Consider the following 22701-nt stretch of genomic DNA (forward strand, 5'->3'; position numbering starts at 1 on the left):
ATCTCATAAATGTGCTGAAGCAATGTTTGACCCAAAGCCACCCAGGAGCCTTCTTCTTGCCATTACTGATGTTTGAGACCTAAGTTTCCAGAAACAGTAAAGCAGAAAATGTAGGTCTGAGTGTTTGTGTGGTCCCGAGCCAAATTCTTGTCTTTCATTTTTCTTCCCTGTCAAGCAAGCATAGGACCATTGTGAAATGAGACCTAAACTGTGTTGCAGTTACTGCTGTCTCTAGAAAAGGGTTGTTGCTAACTCATGGAGAATTCATAATACAACACAAGACCCCTGAGGAAATGGGAATTGCATCCTCAGCCAATATCCTTTACCCACATCCACAAAGCTGGGTGAAGTGTCAACTCCATAGCCTTCCTTGCAACTCCTTGGCTTAGGTGTGACATTGTCTGATCAAATCCAAGAAGTCTTTTAGGAGGGTTTCTGAACTAGATTTTGTTTTATCTGTGAAGACCCATGTACAGGAGCAGCTAGGCCCCATTCCCTTGTTCTGCCCTAACAAGGCAACAGTGTTGGAGATGCCTGGTCATTTTGCATAAGAATAAGCCGTATTTTTTTTTTCAATAGAAGAGCAACAAGATGAAAGGATACTGGATCCTTAATGATGCTATTTTGTATCTAAACTAATTCAAGCATCTGCCTAACTTGTGTCTTGTTATGTGGAAGGACAGAAAAAACAAAATCAAAACAAAACAAAACAAAAAAATTTGTTAACCCTGTTTTTTGGATCCAGAAGCATTTATACCTTCTGATGGTGGCTTTTCTGCTTGTGAGAAAGATGAGGAGGTGCTGGAATAGCAGGCCAGAAGCTCACTTTCTTCAGATGCTGCTATGGCCACGCACATATAAATGAACTGCATCAACCTTGCTTTCTAAGAGCTGGCTACCTGAATAGCAAACAAATATACCTCTCAGCTTCTCCCTTTCTTCTAGCTTCCTGTACTCCCTTTCCCCTTAGGACCATTTTTTACAATTGTACATTTTCTTCATTTATTCTAATTACTAGCTGCTATTATTTGATTATATCCTTCAAAACTCTTGTGATGCAGGCACTAGGGAGAGATGGCTTAGAGATTTAGAGCACTTCTTGCTCTTACAGAATACCCAGCTTGGATTTGTAGCACCAAAAGTATCTATAACTCTAGTTCTAGATGATCTGATGCTCTCTTCTGACCTCTTAAGGCACCAGGCACATACGTGATACACATACATACACACAGGCAGAATAATAGTACACAAAATAGAAATACAAATATTGATGTTTTAGAAACTTAATGCCCAATACATCATATTTAGAAATAAAAGTCTAATGGAAAGTGCCTAGATCATCAGGGCTTACTCTGTCCTCAATACATATATATATTCATTATTATTCTAACAGTGGGTTTTGTTATTAGAGCAATTTAGAGCCTCACTTGTCTTCTCTTGACCCCTCATGCCCTTCTGCCTTTTGCCATGAATGACACAGCAAAAAGGTCATGGCCAGATATGAGCACACCTTCCTGTATTCCCTTTTGCATATTGAAATACTGGAGACAGAGCCTAGGGTTAAACATGCTAGGCAAGTACTCTGCCAGTACAGTATAGCCCCACTCCTCTGTTTCCCTCTTTACTTTTGAGACAGAGCCTCTAAAATACAGGCTGACTTTGAATTCATTTAAGTTAGACTTTGAAATTGTAATCATTTGGCCCAATTAGCTGGGATTACAGACTTGCACCTCTAAGGGTTGGAGTTTCTCAGCCTCATAGATGATAAAAAATTAACGTCTGTTCTTTATGAATTACTTTGTGTGTACTTTGTCATAGCAACAGAGAACAGCATGAAAGATATTTTCAGTGACCCTTTTGCCTCACGAATGTCTGAAAAGTGACTGTGTACTTAACATGCATTAGGATAGAAGGAATTGAATTCAATGTCTAGGAGAAGTTTGAAAAATCAGCAAGCTCTTTCATCTTCTGTATTAGCCTGTGAAATCCTTTCTAGATTTCTGTAACAAGTCTCAATGGCAGTTGGCATCATAAACATCAATTGTCTTAGGGATTGCCCAGCTAAGATGTTTAGACCCTTGCATGATTTCTTTCCTCTAGTCTGTACTATTCTGACTCTCAAGTCTTTTCAGGCTAAGTAACCATATTCTGGGGTAAGGTAGACTGTTAAATAAATGACTGTAAAGTAAACCACAAAAAAATGGAAAGCAAATGTTTGACTTGTATATGGCTCTAACTTCCCCACATGGACCCAGCTATTCTAGTAAAAGGAACTGATAAGAGGTTAAACTTGGAATACCTAATGATTGTGCTCTTTTCTCTGAGAGAATTTGCATCCCAGTCTCCTCCTTAGCCTGCTTAATGGCATTGACCCATCAACCTATTCAGATAAGGTTGCTCTCAAGGATTGTTGTTTTCTTACGGTTATTTAAATTACTTTGTATGTATCAGTTCTCTGTGTGAACTTTTTCTGAGGAAACAAACTATTCACCACATCCAACTGCTTTATAACCTAGCATGGAGTTAGACCCTGAAGAGCATGGATGAGAAAATATATTCGTTCTTTCTGTACATGGGGCGATGCTAGTCTAGTTGATTCTGATGAAACTTAATGGCATAAATGTGAAAGGGCAAATGATATGAAAGATGTAGAATGTTTCCAGATTTTCTTTCTGGGCATTGAAGATAAGTGATCAGTAATCTATAGGAATGGTATATCTATGAAATATTAAAATGGGAATGAGCCAACCTTCTAGGGCAGTGTTTGCCAAAGCTGAGAGCATACTAGAACAAATAAAGATACTTATTTGTTAAAGATACAGCAGTTTCCAGGGTATTTCTAAAACCAGTAGTATTCAAATTTGTGGGCATAAGATTTGAACACCAGTATTTCCAAGCTATCCATGTGTCTAGACAAGTTAGAGAACACAGGTTCCAAAGCTGCACTTCTCATACTACCATCAATGGCATATTTAAATAAAATGCAGATTTGGAATTTTACAAAGAAAATTTTGACCCAGTAAACCAGAATCCTGATATTTAGTGTCCCCAACAATTGCCTAAGTGCTGCTTCTAAAGAAAGGACTCCGCTTACAATTCCAAGTTTCTGAAGGGCAGCTAAATATATTTCTTGTCAAATGGTTTTTAAGTGAAATGTGTTTAATACCTATGTGACAGGAGTCATGCTTGAAAATTTACTTTTATTATCTCATAGAAAACAACCATTGGAGAATGTGACTTGTCCTCTTTTAGAAGAGGGGAGATTTAAAAGCAGGCACATCATTGCTTGTATTTAGACAGCAAATTTATGTTGCATCCTGGACTCAGGAATAGATGCACCTGACAGAAAGGTTAATAGGCATTGTTGGAAAGTCTTAATTGCTCAGTAGAAGTATGTAAAACTGAAATGGTAGAGTATGTTTGTAATTACAATTATACTTTTCATTGGTTTACTTAAGGAAAGAACCAATGTGGCTTAGTGTCTTTCATCATGTGGGCACACAAAGAACAAGTCCAGGATTATAAGATCAAGGGTGTCCTGAAGAAGAGTATCCACACTGATGAAAAACAGTGCTGGAGAATGACAAAAGTAAACCACAAATCCTCACCCAACCGCCTGTTTCCAAAGGTCATCGATAATGGAGTGAGAACTTGTATTTGCTGAAAGTATTTGATTCTGATTCCTTGGTTGAAAAATGAAAATATCTTTAAATACAGATGAATGTTTTCCTGTGCAGAGGTTTTAGTCATATTCGTGTATTTATTTGTGTGTCGGTCTCTCCTCTGTCTCTCTGTCTCTGTTTCTCTGGCTCTCTCTCTATCTCTCTCTGGCTCTCTCTGGCTCTCTCTCTGGCTCTCTGGCTCTGTCTCTCTCTCTCTTTCCTTCTCTCTCTCTCTCTCTCTCTCTCTCTCTCTCTCTCTCACACACACACACACACACACACACACACACACACACACACACAAACACACACACACACACACCATGTCCCTCACATGATATAGAGATCAGAGGACAAATGAGGGAGTTGGTTCTCTTCTTCCACCATGTGTGTCCCATGCATTGAAGTCAGGCTGTCAGGCTTAGCAGCAATCCACTGACACTTCTTAGCAGTCCTCTCCTGTGTTTTCACTGTGCCTTTTTTTCTTACCAGGAAGCTGAAAAATGAACTCTTAGAAGCAAAGCGTAGGAGTGGGAAGACTCACCAAGAGGCCAGTAGAGTCTGCGTTCACTGTCACAAAACCCTTGGCCTCATCTTTGACCGGGGAGATCCATGCCAAGCCTGCTCACTCAGGGTATGCAGTGAGTGTCGAGTCACCGGACTTGATGGCAGCTGGAAGTGCACTGTCTGTGCCAAAGTCGCGTGAGTCTCCTGCCTTTCTTTGCAAACTCTGTATTTGATGGTTGATAAGAGTTGAATAGGGAAATTAAGAAATGAGAAAGCATTTTAAATTGAGAAGTGAGTAGATTGAAAATCACAGCCTAGTTACAGGTGTGTGTGTGTGTGTATGTGGGTGTGGGTGTGTGTGGTGTATATGTAGCATGAGTATGTGTGCGGTATGTAGATGTGTGTGGTGTTTAGATTGACTGTGGTATGAGTCTGGTTTGGTGTGAGTGTGTGTGGTATGAGTGTATTTGATATGAGTATGTCTATGTGTGTGAGTGTGGGTATGAATATGTGTAGAGGTTATGTATGAGTGTGTGCAAGCATGTATTTGGTGTGACTGTGTGTGTGGTATGTAATGTGAGTATGTGGTGTCTGTGTGTGTGTTGTGTGATATGTGTGTATGGTATGACTGTGTGGTATGTGTGTGTATGAGAGGGAGACAGAGTTAGACAGGCACAAAGACAGAGATATATAGGAGTGTTTAGCAAGAGAGGGACAGGTACAGAAGACAGGATGAGTATTAAAAAAAAAAAACCCTGAAGCATAATAAAGTTAGAGGCCTAATAAGTGTCTCCCTATATTAAATAAAGTAGGAGGCCTAATAAGTGTCTCCCTATATTTAAAAAACAGTAATGTGTTTAACGTGTTTTCTCCTCTTTAAGCCCCTCTAGACACCACATGGCTTCTCCAAGAATTCTCTTTACTTTCTTAAGCATTTGAGGTAACTGGCAAGATGTGTGATGTCCACATCAGCTGAGGGGCAACACTGGAAGTGTTCTTTAGTATTCTCCAGGCCTAGCTGTCTATTAAAACAAAGGGAGGAAGCTTTCTCACTGTGTTTTGCTTTCTATCAGTGGTTCTCAACCTTCCTAATGTAATATATATGCAAATAATCTGTGTTTTCCAAAGGCTGCAAGCTGCAGCTTGAGAACAGCTGTACTAGAATGTAGGGGTAAAGGTTCTATGTAGGTACCAGCTTCACCTTGCCATCTGAAGTCTGTGTGTGTGTGTGTGTGTGTGTGTGTGTGTGTGTGTGTGTGTGTGTGTGTGTGTGTTGCCATCAGCAATGGAGCCTTGCTATCAGTTTTCAGAGAGGAACCTATTGTCTTGGCAACAGTCTGGATTGTTTGGAGATTTCCATGAGACAGCCCATTAGCCAGTGCATCTTAACTTGTGGTTGGGTCATGACCTCTTTAGGGGTCACATATTATATATTTACATTATGATTCATAACAATAGGAAAATTATAGTTTCAAAGGAACTTTATGGTTGGGGGTCACCACAACATGGGGAACTCTAGGGTCCCAGCTGTAGGGAGGTTGAGAGCCACTGTCTTTGACCAACAATTCAATCTGATGTAACTCAGATCCAGTTACTCCATTATGTAAATGTACCATATTTTCTTTATCCATTCTGTCAAGGGATATCTCGACATTTTTCCAGTTTCTGGCTATTATTACTAAAGTACTAATTAACATGGTTGAGCAAGTATCCTTGTAGTAAGAGAAAGTATCCTTTGAGTATATGCCGAAGGGTAATATGACTGGATCTTGAGGAGGATTGAATCCCATCTTCCTGAGGAACCACTGTACTGATAATGACTGTACATGTTATCACTCTCACCAGCTGGCTGTGAGTATTTCCCTTACTCCACACCCTTGCTCCACATCCTTGCCAGCATGAGCTGTCACTCTGTAACTGATCTTAGCCATTCTGACAGGTGTAGGATGGAATCTCAAAATAGTTTAATTTGCATTTCCCTGATGACTAAGGATGTTCAACATTTCTTTAAGTGTTTCTCAGTCATTTGAGTTCCCTCTATTGAGAATTCTGTTTAAATATGGTCCCCACTTTTTAATTGGATTATTTGTTGTGTTTTTGTTATCTAGTTTTTTGAGTTCTTTATGTATTTTGGATATTAGTCCTCTGTCAGATGTAGAGTTGGTAAAGAATATCTTTTCCCATTCTGTAGGCTGCTGCTTTGTCTAAATAACAGTATCCTTTGCCTTTCAGGAGTTTTTCAGTTTCATGAAGTTCCATTTATTATTTATCTTAGTGCCTATGTTATTGGTGTCATGTTCAGAAGGTTGCTTCCTGTGCCAATGAGTTCAAAGGTATTCCGCACTTTCTCTTTTATCAGGTACATTGCCCCCATTTTATGTTGAGGTCTTTTATCCATTTGTTGTTGAGTTTTGTATAGGGTAACAGGTACAGATCTGTTTGCATTCTCCCATAAGCAGACATCCACTTTGACCAGCACCATTTTCTGGAGATTATTTATTTTTCTATTGTGTATTTACGGATTCTTTATCAAAAACAAAGTGTCCATAGGTATGTCTACTGATGTCTTGGTCTTTAATTTGATTGTATTAATCAGAGTTCCTGTTTTTATGCCTATACTATGCTGTTTTTATTTCTATAGTTTTGTAGTACAGATTGAAATTGGGAATGGTGAGAACTCCAGAAGTTCTTTTCATGTTCAAAGTTGATTGAGTTATCCTAGGGTCTTTTTGGTTTTGTTTTTCCATATGAAACTTAGAATTGTCCTTTCAAGTTGTATGAAGAATTGTGCTAGAATTTTCATGAGAATTGCATTGAATCTGTAGATTGCTTCTGGAAGGACAGAAAGTCTTACTATACTAATCTTTTCATCTTCTGATACCTTCCTCAATTTCTTTCTTCAGATACTTGAAGTTCTTGTCATATAGTTCTTTCGTTTTCTTGGTTAGAGTTATACCAAGATATTTTTATATTTGGGGTCTAGTATACAAGGTATTGTTTCTCTGAATTTTTTCTCAATCCATTTGCCATTTGAATATAGGAGGCTGCTGACTTTTGTGAGTTTATTTTATGTTCAGCTACTTTCATGAAGATATTTATCAGCTATAGGAGACTCCCCAAAAGAACTTTTATGGTCACTTATGTATATTATCATATCATCTATAAATAAGGTTACTTTGATTTTTTCCTTTCTAATTTGGATCCCCTTGATCTCCTTTAGTTGTCTTATAGCTCTAGTTAAGATTTCAAGTACTATATTGAATAGGCATGGTGAGAATGTATAACCTTGTCTTATTCCTGATTTTAGTAGAATTGCTCACACAATTGTTTTCTTAACTGAAAACTCCAAGGAATGATGAGAAAATTTCCTCAATACTTATTTTTCCAATTCTTATCCAATGCATCCTAGGTTGAATCTTATCCCATCTCTGTTTATTCTCTTGTATAGCCCAGACCTTCATTTGTTCTTACAAAAGTACCTAAGGCCTAAGACTCCAAAACCCATTATCTATTACATGGAGCCTCAGACTTCAATATAGGAAGAAAAGAAATTACTTGACTTTATCTATTCTAGTTGTAATTACTAAATCACAAGGTCTGTGGCCTTGTGGGTTTTTTTTTCAATTAGTTCATTTACTAAGTATGGTAAATAGAGGTCTAATTCACTACATCTTTCTTCTGAAAGGCATACATGTCCATTCCTCTTTTACATTTGTTATTAGTCTATTGGTATAAAATGAGCAAGATCCATGGTTAAATGGACGTGGAATTCTTCCAATGGCTTCTTAGGTTAATGTAAAAATAAGTTTATCATGTTATTTTTGAACCCATCAAGGTCCTGTGTTATTCTAGATATTTTTAAAATAAAATAGCTGTCAATGTATGACTCATATAATTCTCCAGCAACAACTTGTCTGTAATTATGTTTTTCTGCAATAGGTGGGAATTTATATGAGTGTTTAAAATATGAAAGTTCAAGCTTACTTTTCTAGCTGAAAAAAGTCAATTAATAATGCTTCTCTGATATTTAAGCTTGTGTGCTCTCTGAGACTAAAGTCTTCTGTATTGGAGATATCCTGTTTGCTATTCATGGAGTGGTTTTCAATAAGGAAACATAAATGATATTTTATTGGCAGTAAATGTTCTTTGTTTTTGATAAGAGAATGTTACAGCCCTACTGGGCTGTCTCCATGTTTAATAGACCATTAAATTGAAATTCCCACCCTAACCTCTGAGAGATGAGATGAGTCATAACATGAGTCATGCTCTAATCAGTTGGAAGAACAACCTTTATTGTCGTTTACCTTGGACAGGGGTTGATTTCTGAAGCACTGAAATGTTTATAGCGAGAATTGGTAGAGGGAGGTGACTCCCTTTAAAGCTAATTGATTTTTGTTTTTGTCTCCCCCAACTCTGATTAAGATTTTACCTGCAAGTGGTTTGCAGTTTCAGTATCATATACATAGGGGTTTCTTTGCTTTTTTTTTTTTTTTTTTTTTTTTGGTTGGAAAAGTAGGAACCTAGACTTACCACCCTTTCTTTATGGACAGAGTGTTTGTGTTTCTCTCTTCTGTTCCATCAATCCACAATAGGTCTGATACATAGTAGGAATTCAATAAATATATGCTGTGTAGTGAATGCATTTACAAATAATAAATAAGCTTAACTTGATTTCTTATAATAAGCAGATAGAAACTAATATTTTAGTGTATCCTATAAAGCATATTTTATTACAGGTGTCTCAGTATAGATAAGTAAACAACATTGCTTTGGTTACTATGTCTTTTTTTATGAGACCATCTACTTGTCCTATTCCAAAAAGATTAGAACTTCTTCACATTTATGCAAGTTTCCAAATGAGGGAGCCTTATATAAGCCCCAGGAGTTTAATGTTAAATACAACCTGAACTCTCTAATAGTTAGCAATCAGTATGCACAGGTAAGTACGGCACAGTGTAATTTCAGTCAAATCTATTCTTCAGAGTTCAACTTGGAAGAAGCAGAGTCTATTTCAAGCCTTGAGTTGTTTGAATACTACTACAGTGACATATCAGACAAGTGAAATCTTATAGCAAGCCTCACATTTATTTCCTGTTCTCTCTCACCACTTACTCTTGCTACTTGGTGTGCACACATGTGGAAATATACACACATTCATTTGAAATGCTAAGCAATTGCTGATTATTTTTAGCTCCTATATATCATCACCCCTCATAAAAGCCTTGTTGTAGTTGAGGAGCATAAATTCTCTTTTAATGATATTGCCAAATGGAAAAAGTATGAGACTTGGTGTATCAATGTTGTATCAGCTGTCATACCTTTATAACTTGGAGGAAATTGTTTAACCCATGCGAGTTTCCTAGTCTATAAAGTGAGAACTACTACTGCTACCTTACATCTCATAGTGAAGATTAGAGATAACACATATAAAGTTCCTATCACATTACTTGGTACCTGGTAGGTACTCATTACTAGTTTCTTGTTCTTCTGTTAAGCTTTCTCTCTCCATCCAGAAACTGTGAATGGGGAAAAGAACACCATTAACTCTGATATATTAGAGTTCTAAAAATGATAAATTACTCAAGCTCATATTTGAGATGAGTAATAAAAGTTATAGCTATTGTTTTCACACAGATGGTGAGAGGTAGTGACTAACAACTCTGGAGAAATCGGATTTGTTATATGTTGGCTGCTATAGCTATATAGATATATGGAGGTTCCTTTCCCATAGAATGTAGACTGTCACACATGTAACTGTTACCACACTACACACACACACACACACACACACACACACACACACACACACGCACGCGCGCGCGCACGCAATCACATAAAAGCCAAAGTTTTAGCATACCCCACTAGATGGTTTTCAAGCACTCAGCATTCTCATTTGATTCTGTGATGTCCCACTCTATCCTGTCTCTTTTCACTTCTATTTGTTTTCCTCACTTTCAGCAGCTCATGTGATTTCTTTGAATCTACATAAAGGATCCAGGACAGTCTTAGTATTTTAAAGTCACTTGATTAGTAGCTCCATTCTAGCTGTAAAATCTGATTTCATTAGTATGAGTTTCTGATTGACAGTAATCTTGAAAGAACACCTTTAGAAATTAACATTTCACAAATATCCACATTTCAGGCACAAGTAGTAATATCTAAATCTTTACATCCCTGGAGATATATACAGGAATATTTTATTCAAATGTATTCTTTTGATGGATTCTATTTTCCTTAGATTTGATGCATTTTGCAGTCTCTATAGTTATGAGTAATCAGTCAGTCATCTGCTACTCAGCAGGTTATCTGCCCAGGAGGTGGGTGTGGGGTCTCCATGCTATGGTCACGTTTTCACTGGATAATTTCTCTAAGGTTAACAGTTTGACATTTAGCCAGTAGTAGAACTGTGGTAGACTTATATCCTCCCTTTGTCTCCTAACGTAAGAAGCAAGATTTTAATTATTGTAAGGAATAAAGCTGACATTGTTCCAGGATACATTTTCTATTTGGAACCCAATTGCTGATTTTAAACTATGATTGGTCAATAATCTAGAAATGAGGCTCTGGGGTTAGAGCTCTCTATTTGGTTCTCAATTGCCTTTCTTCAGCCACCATATCAGACTCACCAGTTCTTGTACAGTCTCTTCCACAAGATATCTTGATTTATATTGTATTATTTCTTTTCTTGTCAACTGATTTCTTAATTGGCTTCCCACTTCTCTATGTATCTCCCCAAAAGGAGATATTGTATCATCAAGGGGGAACTTTAGAGTAAGTTCCCTATTGCCTCCAGCATCACAACTCCTTAACATGGCATTTAAAGGCTGCTATTCCATAGTGCAGACCTACCTTTCTACCTCATTCTATATCATAATCCTCTAGAATTCATTTATGCAATAGTACCCTTGATACATCACCCCATATTAAGGACTGCTTTTAATCCTCAGCTCATGCTATTTCTTCACATTTAGTTAGAAATTATTTTAGAATGCCTAATGACTCTTATGGCTATAATAAGTCTTTATTGTGAGCCTCAACATGAGCTTTATAGCAGCACAGCTGCTGTGAGTTGTATTTCAAGCTTCTTGATTCATTTCACAAATATTTACAAACTGCAATACCAAATATTAATGCTAGAGAGAGTATCCTAACAAGCCAAGGCTTTTGTCTTCATGTCACTGGCAATTAGGTTTTTGGTGAAGATACGAAAAGAAGCTAGTCTTAAAATGGTGATAGAAGTCATCCATTTCAAGTAACAATTAAAATTTGAAGAAGTAAAGATCAGTACCACTTATATGCAATATATGAGCAATGAAAATAATACAGAGAATGCCATCATTTTTATAACAAATGTTTGTTAGTATAGATAATAAAAAAGAAAATATTACTTGAAGACACAGTCTACTGAAAGTCTATTATTATAATACTGTTGTGCATGTGGTGGGGTTAAGTTACATAGAGGTTTTCTCTCAGTGAATTAACAGACCAATAGATATGACATGACTTACAATCCTAAGATAAAGTTTAAAGCTGTCTATGCTGTAGGAAAAGTGAAGGTAAAGATCACAGACATTTCTAGAGAGAAGAAAGAAGGTGATTTCATATAGCCTTTATAGGTACAGCTCAAAAATGGATAGGGCAAGTCTGAGTTTTTGTTGCTGTGATAAAACATTGATCATTAGCAAGTTGAAGAGGAAAGGGTTAATTTGGTTTATACAGCCCAAACACATCCATCATTGAGGATCAAGTAGGAGCAGAAGCAGGAACCATGGAGGAAAGTTCCTTACTGGCTTTCTCTCCATGCCTTTCCCAGCTTTCATTTGTCTATAAGCCAGGTCATAGTCCTTAGGGGTAACATCACCCACAGTGAACTGAACCCTGCTGCATCAATCATCTGTCAAGAAAATACTTGAGGCCAATCAGATGGAGGTAGTTCCTCAGTTGCAGTTCCCCTGTCCAGGTGACACAGTTTGTGTTGAGCTAACAAACCCACCCAGCACAAGGATCCTATCCCATCTTTTACATTCAATTGATTATGAAACCCAGGAAGACATTCCTAACAAGGGTATTTTGATTTTGTTTCTTCCTCTCGATTAGTTTTCCCCTTGCTCTGGAATGCACCCCATCACCATTCTCCTGGATTATTAGAATAGTCTTTGTTCTCTACTCTAGTCCTGTGTTTATGTTCCATGAAGACATCTACCCCAAACAAGCCCTTATTGATGCCTTTATCTCATATGGAGCTTTTGGTTGTCCACCATATTGAAGATCTTTTATCCATAGTCAGGGTTTTTACCTAACTTGTTTTTGAAAGTTATCTATGCAGCTAAATAATTTAATTTGAGAATCTTCCTTTTGTTTCATGAGTAGGCAGCTAAGGATTATAAGTGGAGAATGGTTCTTGGAAGAAAAGGCAAAGCGTTTCAAGCAAGTCAATGTTCTGGGCACTGATGTCGTTCGACAGTCCATCTTAAGAAGAAGTCCAGGTAACTAATGGAATCACTTGTCTCCAAGAATGTAAGTTTATATTTGGCTGGGTTAAATCATTTCTTTGTGGAAATGAAGCAGGTAAACACAGTTGGATTCGTTTCCCCTCAACCCCTTACGTCATTTCACAACTTGGTAGCTTGAAATCTAAATCTGAATATCACACTAATGAAGTCAGTAGAAAAGAAACTTTGTACTGATTTCTATATATCTAACATGCTGGGATTTCATAGAAGCTATTCATCCTCATCATAACAAGTTAATTTTTCCAAGTGTGATTCTCATGTTTTGCTAAACAGTTAAGAAAGCAACCTAAAATTGATGTAATAAGTGCTTCCCATTTTAAAATAAATTCTTGATTTTTTTTTCACCAGGTTTAATTTCAGATTTTTGAGATGGTATTTTTTAATCCAATTATTGGCTCCTAACCACTCACTACCATTGTACTTTAAAGTTCCAGTCTCACAAATATGAGCATTGGGAAATGCCAAGGAGCATTTTTGGTTGTCATAATGATTTGATTGAGTTGATGGCATTTAGTGGACAGTAACCAAGTATGATAAGATAATGGACTTAAAATATGTAAGAAAGTTTCAGTCAATGAGAAATTATACTGGCCCAAAATACCAAGAACAACCAGCTTGGGATTGATTTTCAGTGTACTCAAACAACAATCTAATTGGTTCATTATTGAAGTAATCTTTCTTGAGTATAGATTTCCCATGCATGATTTATGTAATAAAGGTAGAATGGGTATCTTTTGGTATGGGAAGCTTTCAACTGATCTCTGATTCACTTTGTGGCTCCTACAGATGAGTAACATCAGGTCTGATGTTAGAAGAATCAGGTTGAATAAAAATTATCCAGTCAGCTACAGCTTCTACCTATAGTAAACCACAGAGACTTCTAGCATGTAGACTACACATCTAGGCATAAAATGCATGCACACATGCCTATCATTCTGTGACACCTGGCTCTCATGTTCATGATGTCTGGTTGTGATGTATTGTAGCGTACTTCTGTTTACTACTACTGGAAGACTGAGGTACAAGGGTGATGTAATTAAATGCAAGATGGGATACATAGTAAGTTCCAGACCAGTCTTAGGAATATATTGAGAACTTGTCTCAAAACAGAAAAAAAAAATCCTGCCTACAAAAATAATGCCTGTAGTCTATGGATTTAGAAATCTCTTGAATGCAACTTTTCATACCCTAAAAATATCTGAGGAGGCATAATGAGTATGTTCCTTCATTGCAATCTCTCTAGGGAACCTTATCTTATCAAACTTTCCCCTGATGAGTTCTGGTCTTAATTCTTAGTTATCTCAACAGTATTCAAAAAGCTAGGACTAACTATGTATACAAAATAACTTGGGGTTGAACTGCCGTTACTGATGATTATAACTTTTTTGTCTTGCGGTAATCTGTTATCCTTTCTGATAATTTTTGTATATAAATTTATTTTCCTTTTTTTTTTTCATGAGGGTCTGAAGAAACACAAAACCAAGAGCAAGCACAACAATGTGTAGACAAGTCAGATACTTTGTCTTCTGTCAGGCAGAAGACAACTCATGATGGCCCAAAGAAGAAGGGGTAAGTATCTCTAGAATAAAGGATCTTTACTGTTTTATGTCTGATGTCACTTCAGTAGCCCAGAGGAGGTGAGAGACACAACTAGGGCAACATTCTATCCTAGGAAAATGCAATCTTTATTTTTAAATTTTGATATTTTTATTAATTATTATATTTCAAAGGTTGCCCCCCCTTCCCAGTCTCCCCTCTGTAGCCTCCTCCCCACACCCCTCTCCTTTGCCTCTAAGATTGTGCTCCCCTCCCCACTCCGTTCTCACCCCTCCATCATCCCCCTTCACTGCGGTAACAAGCCTCTACAGAACCAAGCATCTCCTCTCCCATTGAATATGGACTGGGAGCCTTGGGTCTCTCCATGCATATTCTTTGGTTGGTGGTTTAGTCCCTGGGAGCTCTGTGGGGTCCGGTTAGTCAATACTGTTGTTATTCCTATGGGGTTGCAATCCCCTTCAGCTCCTTTAGTCCTTTGCCTAACTCTTCATTGGAGTCCCTAGGCTCAACCTGATGGTTGGCTGCATCTGTCTTAGTCAGGTGCTGGCAGAACCTCTCAGAGGCCAGCCATACCAGGTTTATGTCAGAAAGCACTCCTTGTAATAGCCTTACACCAAGCAGAATGGCTAAGATAAAAAACTCCAGTGACAGCAGATGCTGGTGAGGATGTGAAGAAAGAGAAACACTCCTCCATTGCTGGTGTTGTTTTGATTTGCATTTCCCTGGTGACTAAGGATGTTGAACAATTCTTTAGGTGCTTCTCAGCCATTCAAGATTCCTCAGTTAATAATTCTTTGTTTAGGTCTGTACCCCATTTTTAATAGGGTTATTTGGTTCTCTGGAGTCTGACTTCTTGAGTTCTTTGTATATATTGGATATAAGCCCTTTGTTGGATGTAGGATTAGTAAACATCTTTTCCCAATCTGTTGGTTGCCATTTTGTCCTATCGACAGTGACCTTTTCCTTACAGAGGCTTTTCAATTTTATGAGGTCCCGTTTATCAAGTGTTGATTGTAGAGCCCAAGCCATTGGTGTTCTTTTCAGGAAAAATTCCCCTGTGCCTACATGTTTGATGCTGTTTCCCCACTTCCTCTTCTATTAGATACAGTGTATCTAGTTTTATGTAGAGGTCCTTGAGCCACTTGGACTTGAGCTTTGTACAAGGAGATAAAAGTGGATCAATTTGCATTCTTCTACATGCAGACCTCCAGTTAGACTAGCACTGTTTATTGAAGATGCTTTCTTTTTTCCACTGTATGGTTTTGGCTTCTTTGTCAAAGTTCAGGTAACCAAAGGTATGTGGGTTTATTTCTGGGTCTTCAATTCTATTCCATTGATCTACCTGCCTGTCTCTGTACCAATACTGTGTGGGTTTTTTTAATCACTATTGCTCTGTAGTGCAGCTTGAGGTTAGGGGTGGTGATTACCCCAGGTTTTTGTTTTGTTTTGTTTTGTTTTTTTATTGTTTAGAGTTGCTTTTGCTATCCTACTTTTTTGGTTATTTCATATGAAGTTGAGAATTGCCTTTTCTATCTCTGTGAAGAATTGAGTTAGAATTTTGATGGGGATTACATTGAATCTATATTCTGCTTTTGGTAAGATGGGCAGTTTTACTATGTTAATCCTACTATTCCATGATCATGGGAGATCTTTCCATCTTCTGAGATCTTCTTTGATTTCTTTCTTCAGAGACTTGAAGTTCTTATCATAGAGATCTTTCACTTGCTTGGTTAAAGTCATATCAAGGTATTTTACATTATTTGTGACTATTGTGAAGGGTGTTGTTTTCCTGATTTTTCTCAGCCAGTTTATCCTTTATTTAGAGGAAGGCTACTGATTTGTTTGAGTTAATTTTATATCCACCCACTTTGCTGAAGTTATCAGGTAGAATAGAAGATCTCTGGTAGAATGTTTAGGATCACTTATATATACTATCATATCTTCTGCAAATAGTGATACATTGACTTATTCCTTTCCAATATCTATCCCTTTAACTTCCTTTGGCTGTCTAATTGCTCTAACTAAAACTTTGAGTACTATACTGAATAGATAGGGAGAGAGTGGGCAGCCTTGTCACTGATTTTAGTTTGATTACTTTCAGATTCTTTCCATTTTATTTGATTTTGGCTGTTGGTTTGTTGTATATTGCTTTTATTATGTTTAGGTATGGGCCTTGAATTCCTGATCTTTCCAAGACTTTTAACATGCAGGGGTGCTGTATTTTGTCAAAGGCCTTTCCAGCATCTAATGAGATGATCATACAGTTTTTTTTTCCCTTTGAGTTTGTTTATATTGTGGATTACATTGATGGATTTCCATATATTGAACCATTCCTGCACCCCTGGGATAAAGCCTACTTGTTCATGGAGAATGATGGTTTTGATGTGTTTGTTGATTTGGTTTGTGAGAATTTTATTGAGTATTTTTGCATCAATATTCATAAGCTAGATTGTTCTGAAGTTTCTTTCTTTGTTTGGTCTTTGTGTAGTTTAGGTGTCAGTGTAACTGTGGCTTCATAGAATGAATTAGGTAGTATTTTTTCTGTTTTTATTTTTGTGGAATTGTTTGAGAAGGATTGGAGCTGGGCATGGTGGTACACGCCTTTAATCCCAGCACTTGGGTCCCAGCACTTGGGAGGCAGAGACAGGCGGATTTCTGAGTTCCAGGACAGCCTGGTCTACAAAGTGAGTTCTAGGAAAGCCAGGGCTACACAGAAAAACCCTGTCTTGAAAAACAAAAAAAAAACAAAAATGAAAGAAAGAAAGAGAGAGAGAGAGAGAGAGAGAGAGGAAGAAAGAAAAGAAAGAAAGAAGAAAGTAAGAAAGTAAGAAAGGAAGGAAGGAAGGAAGGAAGGAAGGAAGGAAGGAAGGAAGGAAGAATTGGAATTAGGTCATCTTTTAATGTCTGATAGAATTTTGCACTAAAACCATCTGACCTTGGATGGTTTATTTTTGTTTTTTGTTTTTTTTTTGTTTTTTTTTTTTTTTTTGCTGTTGTTGTTCTGATTGTTATTGGGAGACTTTTGATGACTGCTTCTATTTCTTTAGGGGTTATGGGACTGTTTTGATATTTTATCTGGTACTAATGTAACTTTGTTACCTATTATCTGTCTAGATAATAGATTTATCTAGATTTTCCAGTTTTGTTGAGTATGGGCTTTTGTACTAGGATCTGATCATTTTTTAATTTCCTCAATTTCTGTTGTTAGATCTCTCTTTTCACTTCTGATTTTGTTAATTTGCATACTGTCTCTGTGATCTCTGGTTAGTCTGGCTAAGAGTTAATCTATCTTGTTATCTTCTAAAAGAACTAGCTTCTGGTTTTGTTGATTCTTTGTATAGTTTTTTTTGTCTTTCCTTGGTTGATTTCAGCACTGAGTTTGATTTCCTGCTGTCTACTTCTCTTGGGTGTGTTTGCTTCTTTTTGTTCTAGAGTTTTCAGATGTGCTTGTTAAGTTACTAGTGAAGGGTCTCTCCAATTTCTTTATGAAGATACTCAGTGCTATACATTTTCCTCTTACTACTGCTTTTTTTTCTTTCCATTTTTTATTAGGTATTTAGCTCATTTACATTTCCAATGCTATACCAAAAGTCCCCCATACCCACCCACCCCCACTCCCCTACCCGCCCACTCCCCCTTTTTGGCCCTGGCGTTCCCCTGTTCTGGGGCATATAAAGTTTGTGTGTCCAGTGGGCCTCTCTTTCCAGTGATGGCCGACTAGGCCATCCTTTGATACATATGCAGCTAGAGTCAAGAGCTCCGGGGTACTGGTTAGTTCATAATGTTGATCCACCTATAGGGTTGCAGATCCCTTTAGCTCCTTGGGTACTTTCTCTAGCTCCTCCATTGGGAGCCCTGTGATCCATCCATTAGCTGACTGTGGGCATCCACTTCTGTGTTTGCTAGGCCCCGGCATAGTCTCACAAGAGACAGCTACATCTGGGTCCTTTCGATAAAATCTTGCTAGTGTATGCAATGGTGTCAGCGTTTGGATGCTGATTATGGGGTGGATCCCTGGATAAGGCAGTCTCTACATGGTCCATCCTTTCATCTCAGCTCCGAACTTTGTCTCTATAACTCCTTCCAAGGGTGTTTTGTTCCCACTTCTAAGGAGGGGTATAGTGTCCACACTTCAGTCTTCATTTTTCTTGAGTTTCATGTGTTTAGGAAATTGTATCTTATATCTTGGGTATCCTAGGTTTTGGGCTAATATCCACTTATCAGTGAGTACATATTGTGTGAGTTCCTTTGTGAATGTGTTACCTCACTCAGGATGATGCCCTCCAGGTCCATCCATTTGGCTAGGAATTTCATAAATTCATTCTTTTTAATAGCTGAGTAGTACTCCATTGTGTAGATGTACCACATTTTCTGTATCCATTCCTCTGTTGAGGGGCATCTGGGTTCTTTCCAGCTTCTGGCTATTATAAATAAGGCTGCTATGAACATAGTGGAGCATGTGTCCTTCTTACCAGTTGGGGCATCTTCTGGATATATGCCCAGGAGAGGTATTGCTGGATCCTCCGGTAGTACTATGTCCAATTTTCTGAAGAACCGCCAGACGGATTTCCAGAGTGGTTGTACAAGCCTGCAATCCCACCAACAATGGAGGAGTGTTCCTCTTTCTCCACATCCTCGCCAGCATCTGCTGTCACCTGAATTTTTGATCTTAGACATTCTGACTGGTGTGAGGTGGAATCTCAGGGTTGTTTTGATTTGCATTTCCCTGATGATTAAGGATGTTGAACATTTTTTCTGGTGCTTCTCTGCCATTCGGTATTCCTCAGGTGAGAATTCTTTGTTCAGTTCTGAGCCCCATTTTTTAATGGGGTTATTTGATTTTCTGACGTCCACCTTCTTGAGTTCTTTATATATGTTGGATATTAGTCCCCTATCTGATTTAGGATAGGTAAAGATCCTTTCCCAATCTGTTGGTGGTCTCTTTGTCTTATTGACGGTGTCTTTTGCCTTGCAGAAACTTTGGAGTTTCATTAGGTCCCATTTGTCAATTCTCGACCTTACAGCACATGCCATTGCTGTTCTGTTCAGGAATTTTTCCCCTGTGCCCATATCTTCAAGGCTTTTCCCCACTTTCTCCTCTATAAGTTTCAGTGTCTCTGGTTTTATGTGAAGTTCTTTGATCCATTTAGATTTGACCTTAATACAAGGAGATAAGTATGGATCAATTCGCATTCTTCTACATGATAACAACCAGTTGTGCCAGCACCAATTGTTGAAAATGCTGTCTTTCTTCCACTGGATGGTTTTAGCTCCCTTGTCGAAGATCAAGTGACCATAGGTGTGTGGGTTCATTTCTGGGTCTTCAATTCTATTCCATTGGTCTACTTGTCTGTCTCTATACCAGTACCATGCAGTTTTTACCACAATTGCTCTGTAGTAAAGCTTTAGGTCAGGCATGGTGATTCCACCAGAGGTTCTTTTATCCTTGAGAAGAGTTTTTGCTATCCTAGGTTTTTTGTTATTCCAGATGAATTTGCAAATTGCTCCTTCTAATTCGTTGAAGAATTGAGTTGGAATTTTGATGGGGATTGCATTGAATCTGTAGATTGCTTTTGGCAAGATAGCCATTTTTATAATGTTGATCCTGCCAATCCATGAGCATGGGAGATCTTTCCATCCTCTGAGATCTTCTTTAATTTCTTTCTTCAGAGACTTGAAGTTTTTATCATACAGATCTTTCACTTCCTTAGTTAGAGTAACTCCTAGATATTTTATATTATTTGTGACTATTGAGAAGGGTGTTGTTTCCCTAATTTCTTTCTCAGCCTGTTTATTCTTTGTGTAGAGAAAGGCCATTGACTTGTTTGAGTTAATTTTATATCCAGCTACTTCACTGAAGCTGTTTATCAGGTTTAGGAGTTCTCTGGTGGAATTTTTAGGGTCACTTATATATACTATCATATCATCTGCAAAAAGTGATATTTTGACTTCCTCCTTTCCAATTTGTATCCCCTTGATCTCCTTTTGTTGTAGAATTGCTCTGGCTAATACTTCAAGTACTATGTTGAAAAGGTAGGGAGAAAGTGGGCAGCCTTGTCTAGTCCCTGATTTTAGTGGGATTGCTTCCAGCTTCTCTCCATTTACTTTGATGTTGGCTCCTGGTTTGCTGTAGATTGCTTTTATCATGTTTAGGTATGGGCCTTGAATTCCTGATCTTTCCAGAACTTTTATCATGAATGGGTGTTGGATCTTGTCAAATGCTTTTTCTGCATCTAACGAGATGATCATGTGGTTTTTGTCTTTGAGTTTGTTTATATAGTGGATTACATTGATGGATTTTCGTATATTAAACCATCCCTGCATCCCTGGAATAAAACCTACTTGGTCAGGATGGATGATTGCTTTAATGTGTTCTTGGATTCGGTTAGCGAGAATTTTATTGAGGATTTTTGCATCGATATTCATAAGAGAAATTGGTCTGAAGTTCTCTATCTTTGTTGGATCTTTCTGTGGTTTAGGTATCAGAGTAATAGTGGCTTCATAAAATGAGTTGGGTAGAGCACCTTCTACTTCTATCTTGTGAAAAAGTTTGTGCAGAACTGGAATTAGATCTTCTTTGAAGGTCTGATAGAACTCTGCACTAAACCCGTCTGGTCCTGGGCTTTTTTTGGCTGGGAGACTATTTATAACTGCTTCTATTTCTTTAGGGGATATGGGACTGTTTAGAAGGTCAACTTGATCCTGATTCAACTTTGGTACCTGGTATCTGTCCAGAAATTTGTCCATTTCGTCCAGGTTTTCCAGTTTTGTTGAGTATAGCCTTTTGTAGAAGGATCTGATGGTGTTTTGGATTTCTTCAGGATCTGTTGTTATGTCTCCCTTTTCAGTTCTGATTTTGTTAATTAGGATTTTGTCTCTGTGCCCTCTAGTGAGTCTAGCTAAGGGTTTATCTATCTTGTTGATTTTCTCAAAGAACCAACTCCTCGTTTGGTTAATTCTTTGAATAGTTCTTCTTGTTTCCACTTGGTTGATTTCACCCCTGAGTTTGATTATTTCCTGCTGTCTACTCCTCTTGGGTGAATTTGCTTCCTTTTTTTCTAGAGCTTTTAGATGTGTTGTCAAGCTGCTAGTATGTGCTCTCTCCCGTTTCTTCATGGAGGCACTCAGAGCTATGAGTTTCCCTCTTAGAAATGCTTTCATTGTGTCCCAAAGGTTTGGGTACGTTGTGGCTTCATTTTCATTAAACTCTAAAAAGTCTTTAATTTCTTTCTTTATTCCTTCCTTGACCAAGTTATCATTGAGAAGAGTGTTTTTCCAGTTTCCACGTGAATGTTGGCTTTCTGTTATTTTTTTTGTTATTGAAGATCAGCCTTAGTGCATGGTGATCTGATAGGATACATGGGACAATTTCAATATTTTTGAATCTGTTGAGGCCTGTTTTGTGACCTATTATGTGGTCAATTTTGGAGAAGGTACCATGAGGTGCTGAGAAGAAGATATATCCTTTTGTTTTAGGATAAAATGTTCTGTAGATATCCGTCAGATCCATTTGTTTCATCACTTCTGTTAGTTTCAGTGTGTCCCTGTTTAGTTTCTGTTTCCATGATCTGTCCATTGGTGAAAGTGGTGTGTTGAAGTCTCCCACTATTATTGTGTGAGGTGCAATGTGTGCTTTGAGCTTTACTAAAGTTTCTTTAATGAATGTGGCTGCCCTTGTATTTGGAGCATAGATATTCAGAATTGAGAGTTCCTCTTGGAGGATTTTACCTTTGATGAGAACGAAGTGCCCCTCCTTGTCTTTTTTGATGACTTTGGGTTGGAAGTCAATCTTATCAGATATTAGGATGGCTACTCCAGCTTGTTTCTTCATACCATTTGCTTGGAAAATTGTTTTCCAGCCTTTTATTCTGAGGTAGTGTCTATCTTTTTCTCTGAGATGTGTCTCCTGGAAACAGCAAAATGTTGGGTCTTGTTTGTGTAGCCAGTTTGTTAGTCTATGTCTTTTTATTGGGGAGTTGAGACCATTGATGTTAAGAGATATTAAGGAAAAGTAATTGTTGCTTCCTGTTATTTTTGTTGTTAAAGTTGGCATTCTGTTCTTGTGGCTGTCTTCTTTTAGGTTTGTTGAGGGATTACCTTCTTGTTTTTTCTAGGGCATTGTTCCCGTTCTTGTATTGGTTTTTTTCTGTTATTAACCTTTGAAGGGCTGGATTCGTGGAGAGATAATGTGTGAATTTGGTTTTGTCGTGGAATACTTTGGTTTCTCCATCTATGGTAATTGAGAGTTTGGCTGGGTATAGTAGCCTGGGCTGGAATTTGTGTTCTCTTAGTGTCTGTATAACATCTGTCCAGGCTCTTCTGGCTTTCATAGTCTCTGGTGAAAAATCTGGTGTAATTCTGATAGGCTTGCCTTTGTATGTTACTTGACCTTTTTCCCTTACTGCTTTTAGTATTCTATCTTTATTTAGTGCATTTGTTGTTCTGATTATTATGTGTCGGGA

General features: G+C 37.8%; 1 protein-coding gene across 18 annotated transcripts in view; it reads left to right on the forward strand.

Annotated features, from left to right (window-relative positions):
- Positions 1-22701, forward strand: part of Sytl5 (synaptotagmin-like 5) — a 251243-nt gene that overhangs the window by 153742 nt on the left and 74800 nt on the right. For 15 of the 18 annotated variants that reach the window (XM_017318467.2, XM_011247463.3, XM_011247469.3 and 12 more), the window contains 3 exons: positions 4155-4364; positions 12540-12655; positions 14143-14251. In XM_017318467.2, the coding sequence (XP_017173956.1) occupies positions 4155-4364; positions 12540-12655; positions 14143-14251 (435 nt within the window). Of the gene's footprint in view, positions 1-4154; positions 4365-6401; positions 6529-12539; positions 12656-14142; positions 14252-22701 lie in introns of those variants that run through there. The other 3 variants (XM_030251312.1, XM_011247472.1, XM_030251313.1) reach the window with 3 other exon arrangements.

This window comes from Mus musculus, chromosome X (genome assembly GCF_000001635.26).
Source record: "Mus musculus strain C57BL/6J chromosome X, GRCm38.p6 C57BL/6J".
Taxonomy (NCBI): Eukaryota; Metazoa; Chordata; class Mammalia; order Rodentia; family Muridae; genus Mus; species Mus musculus.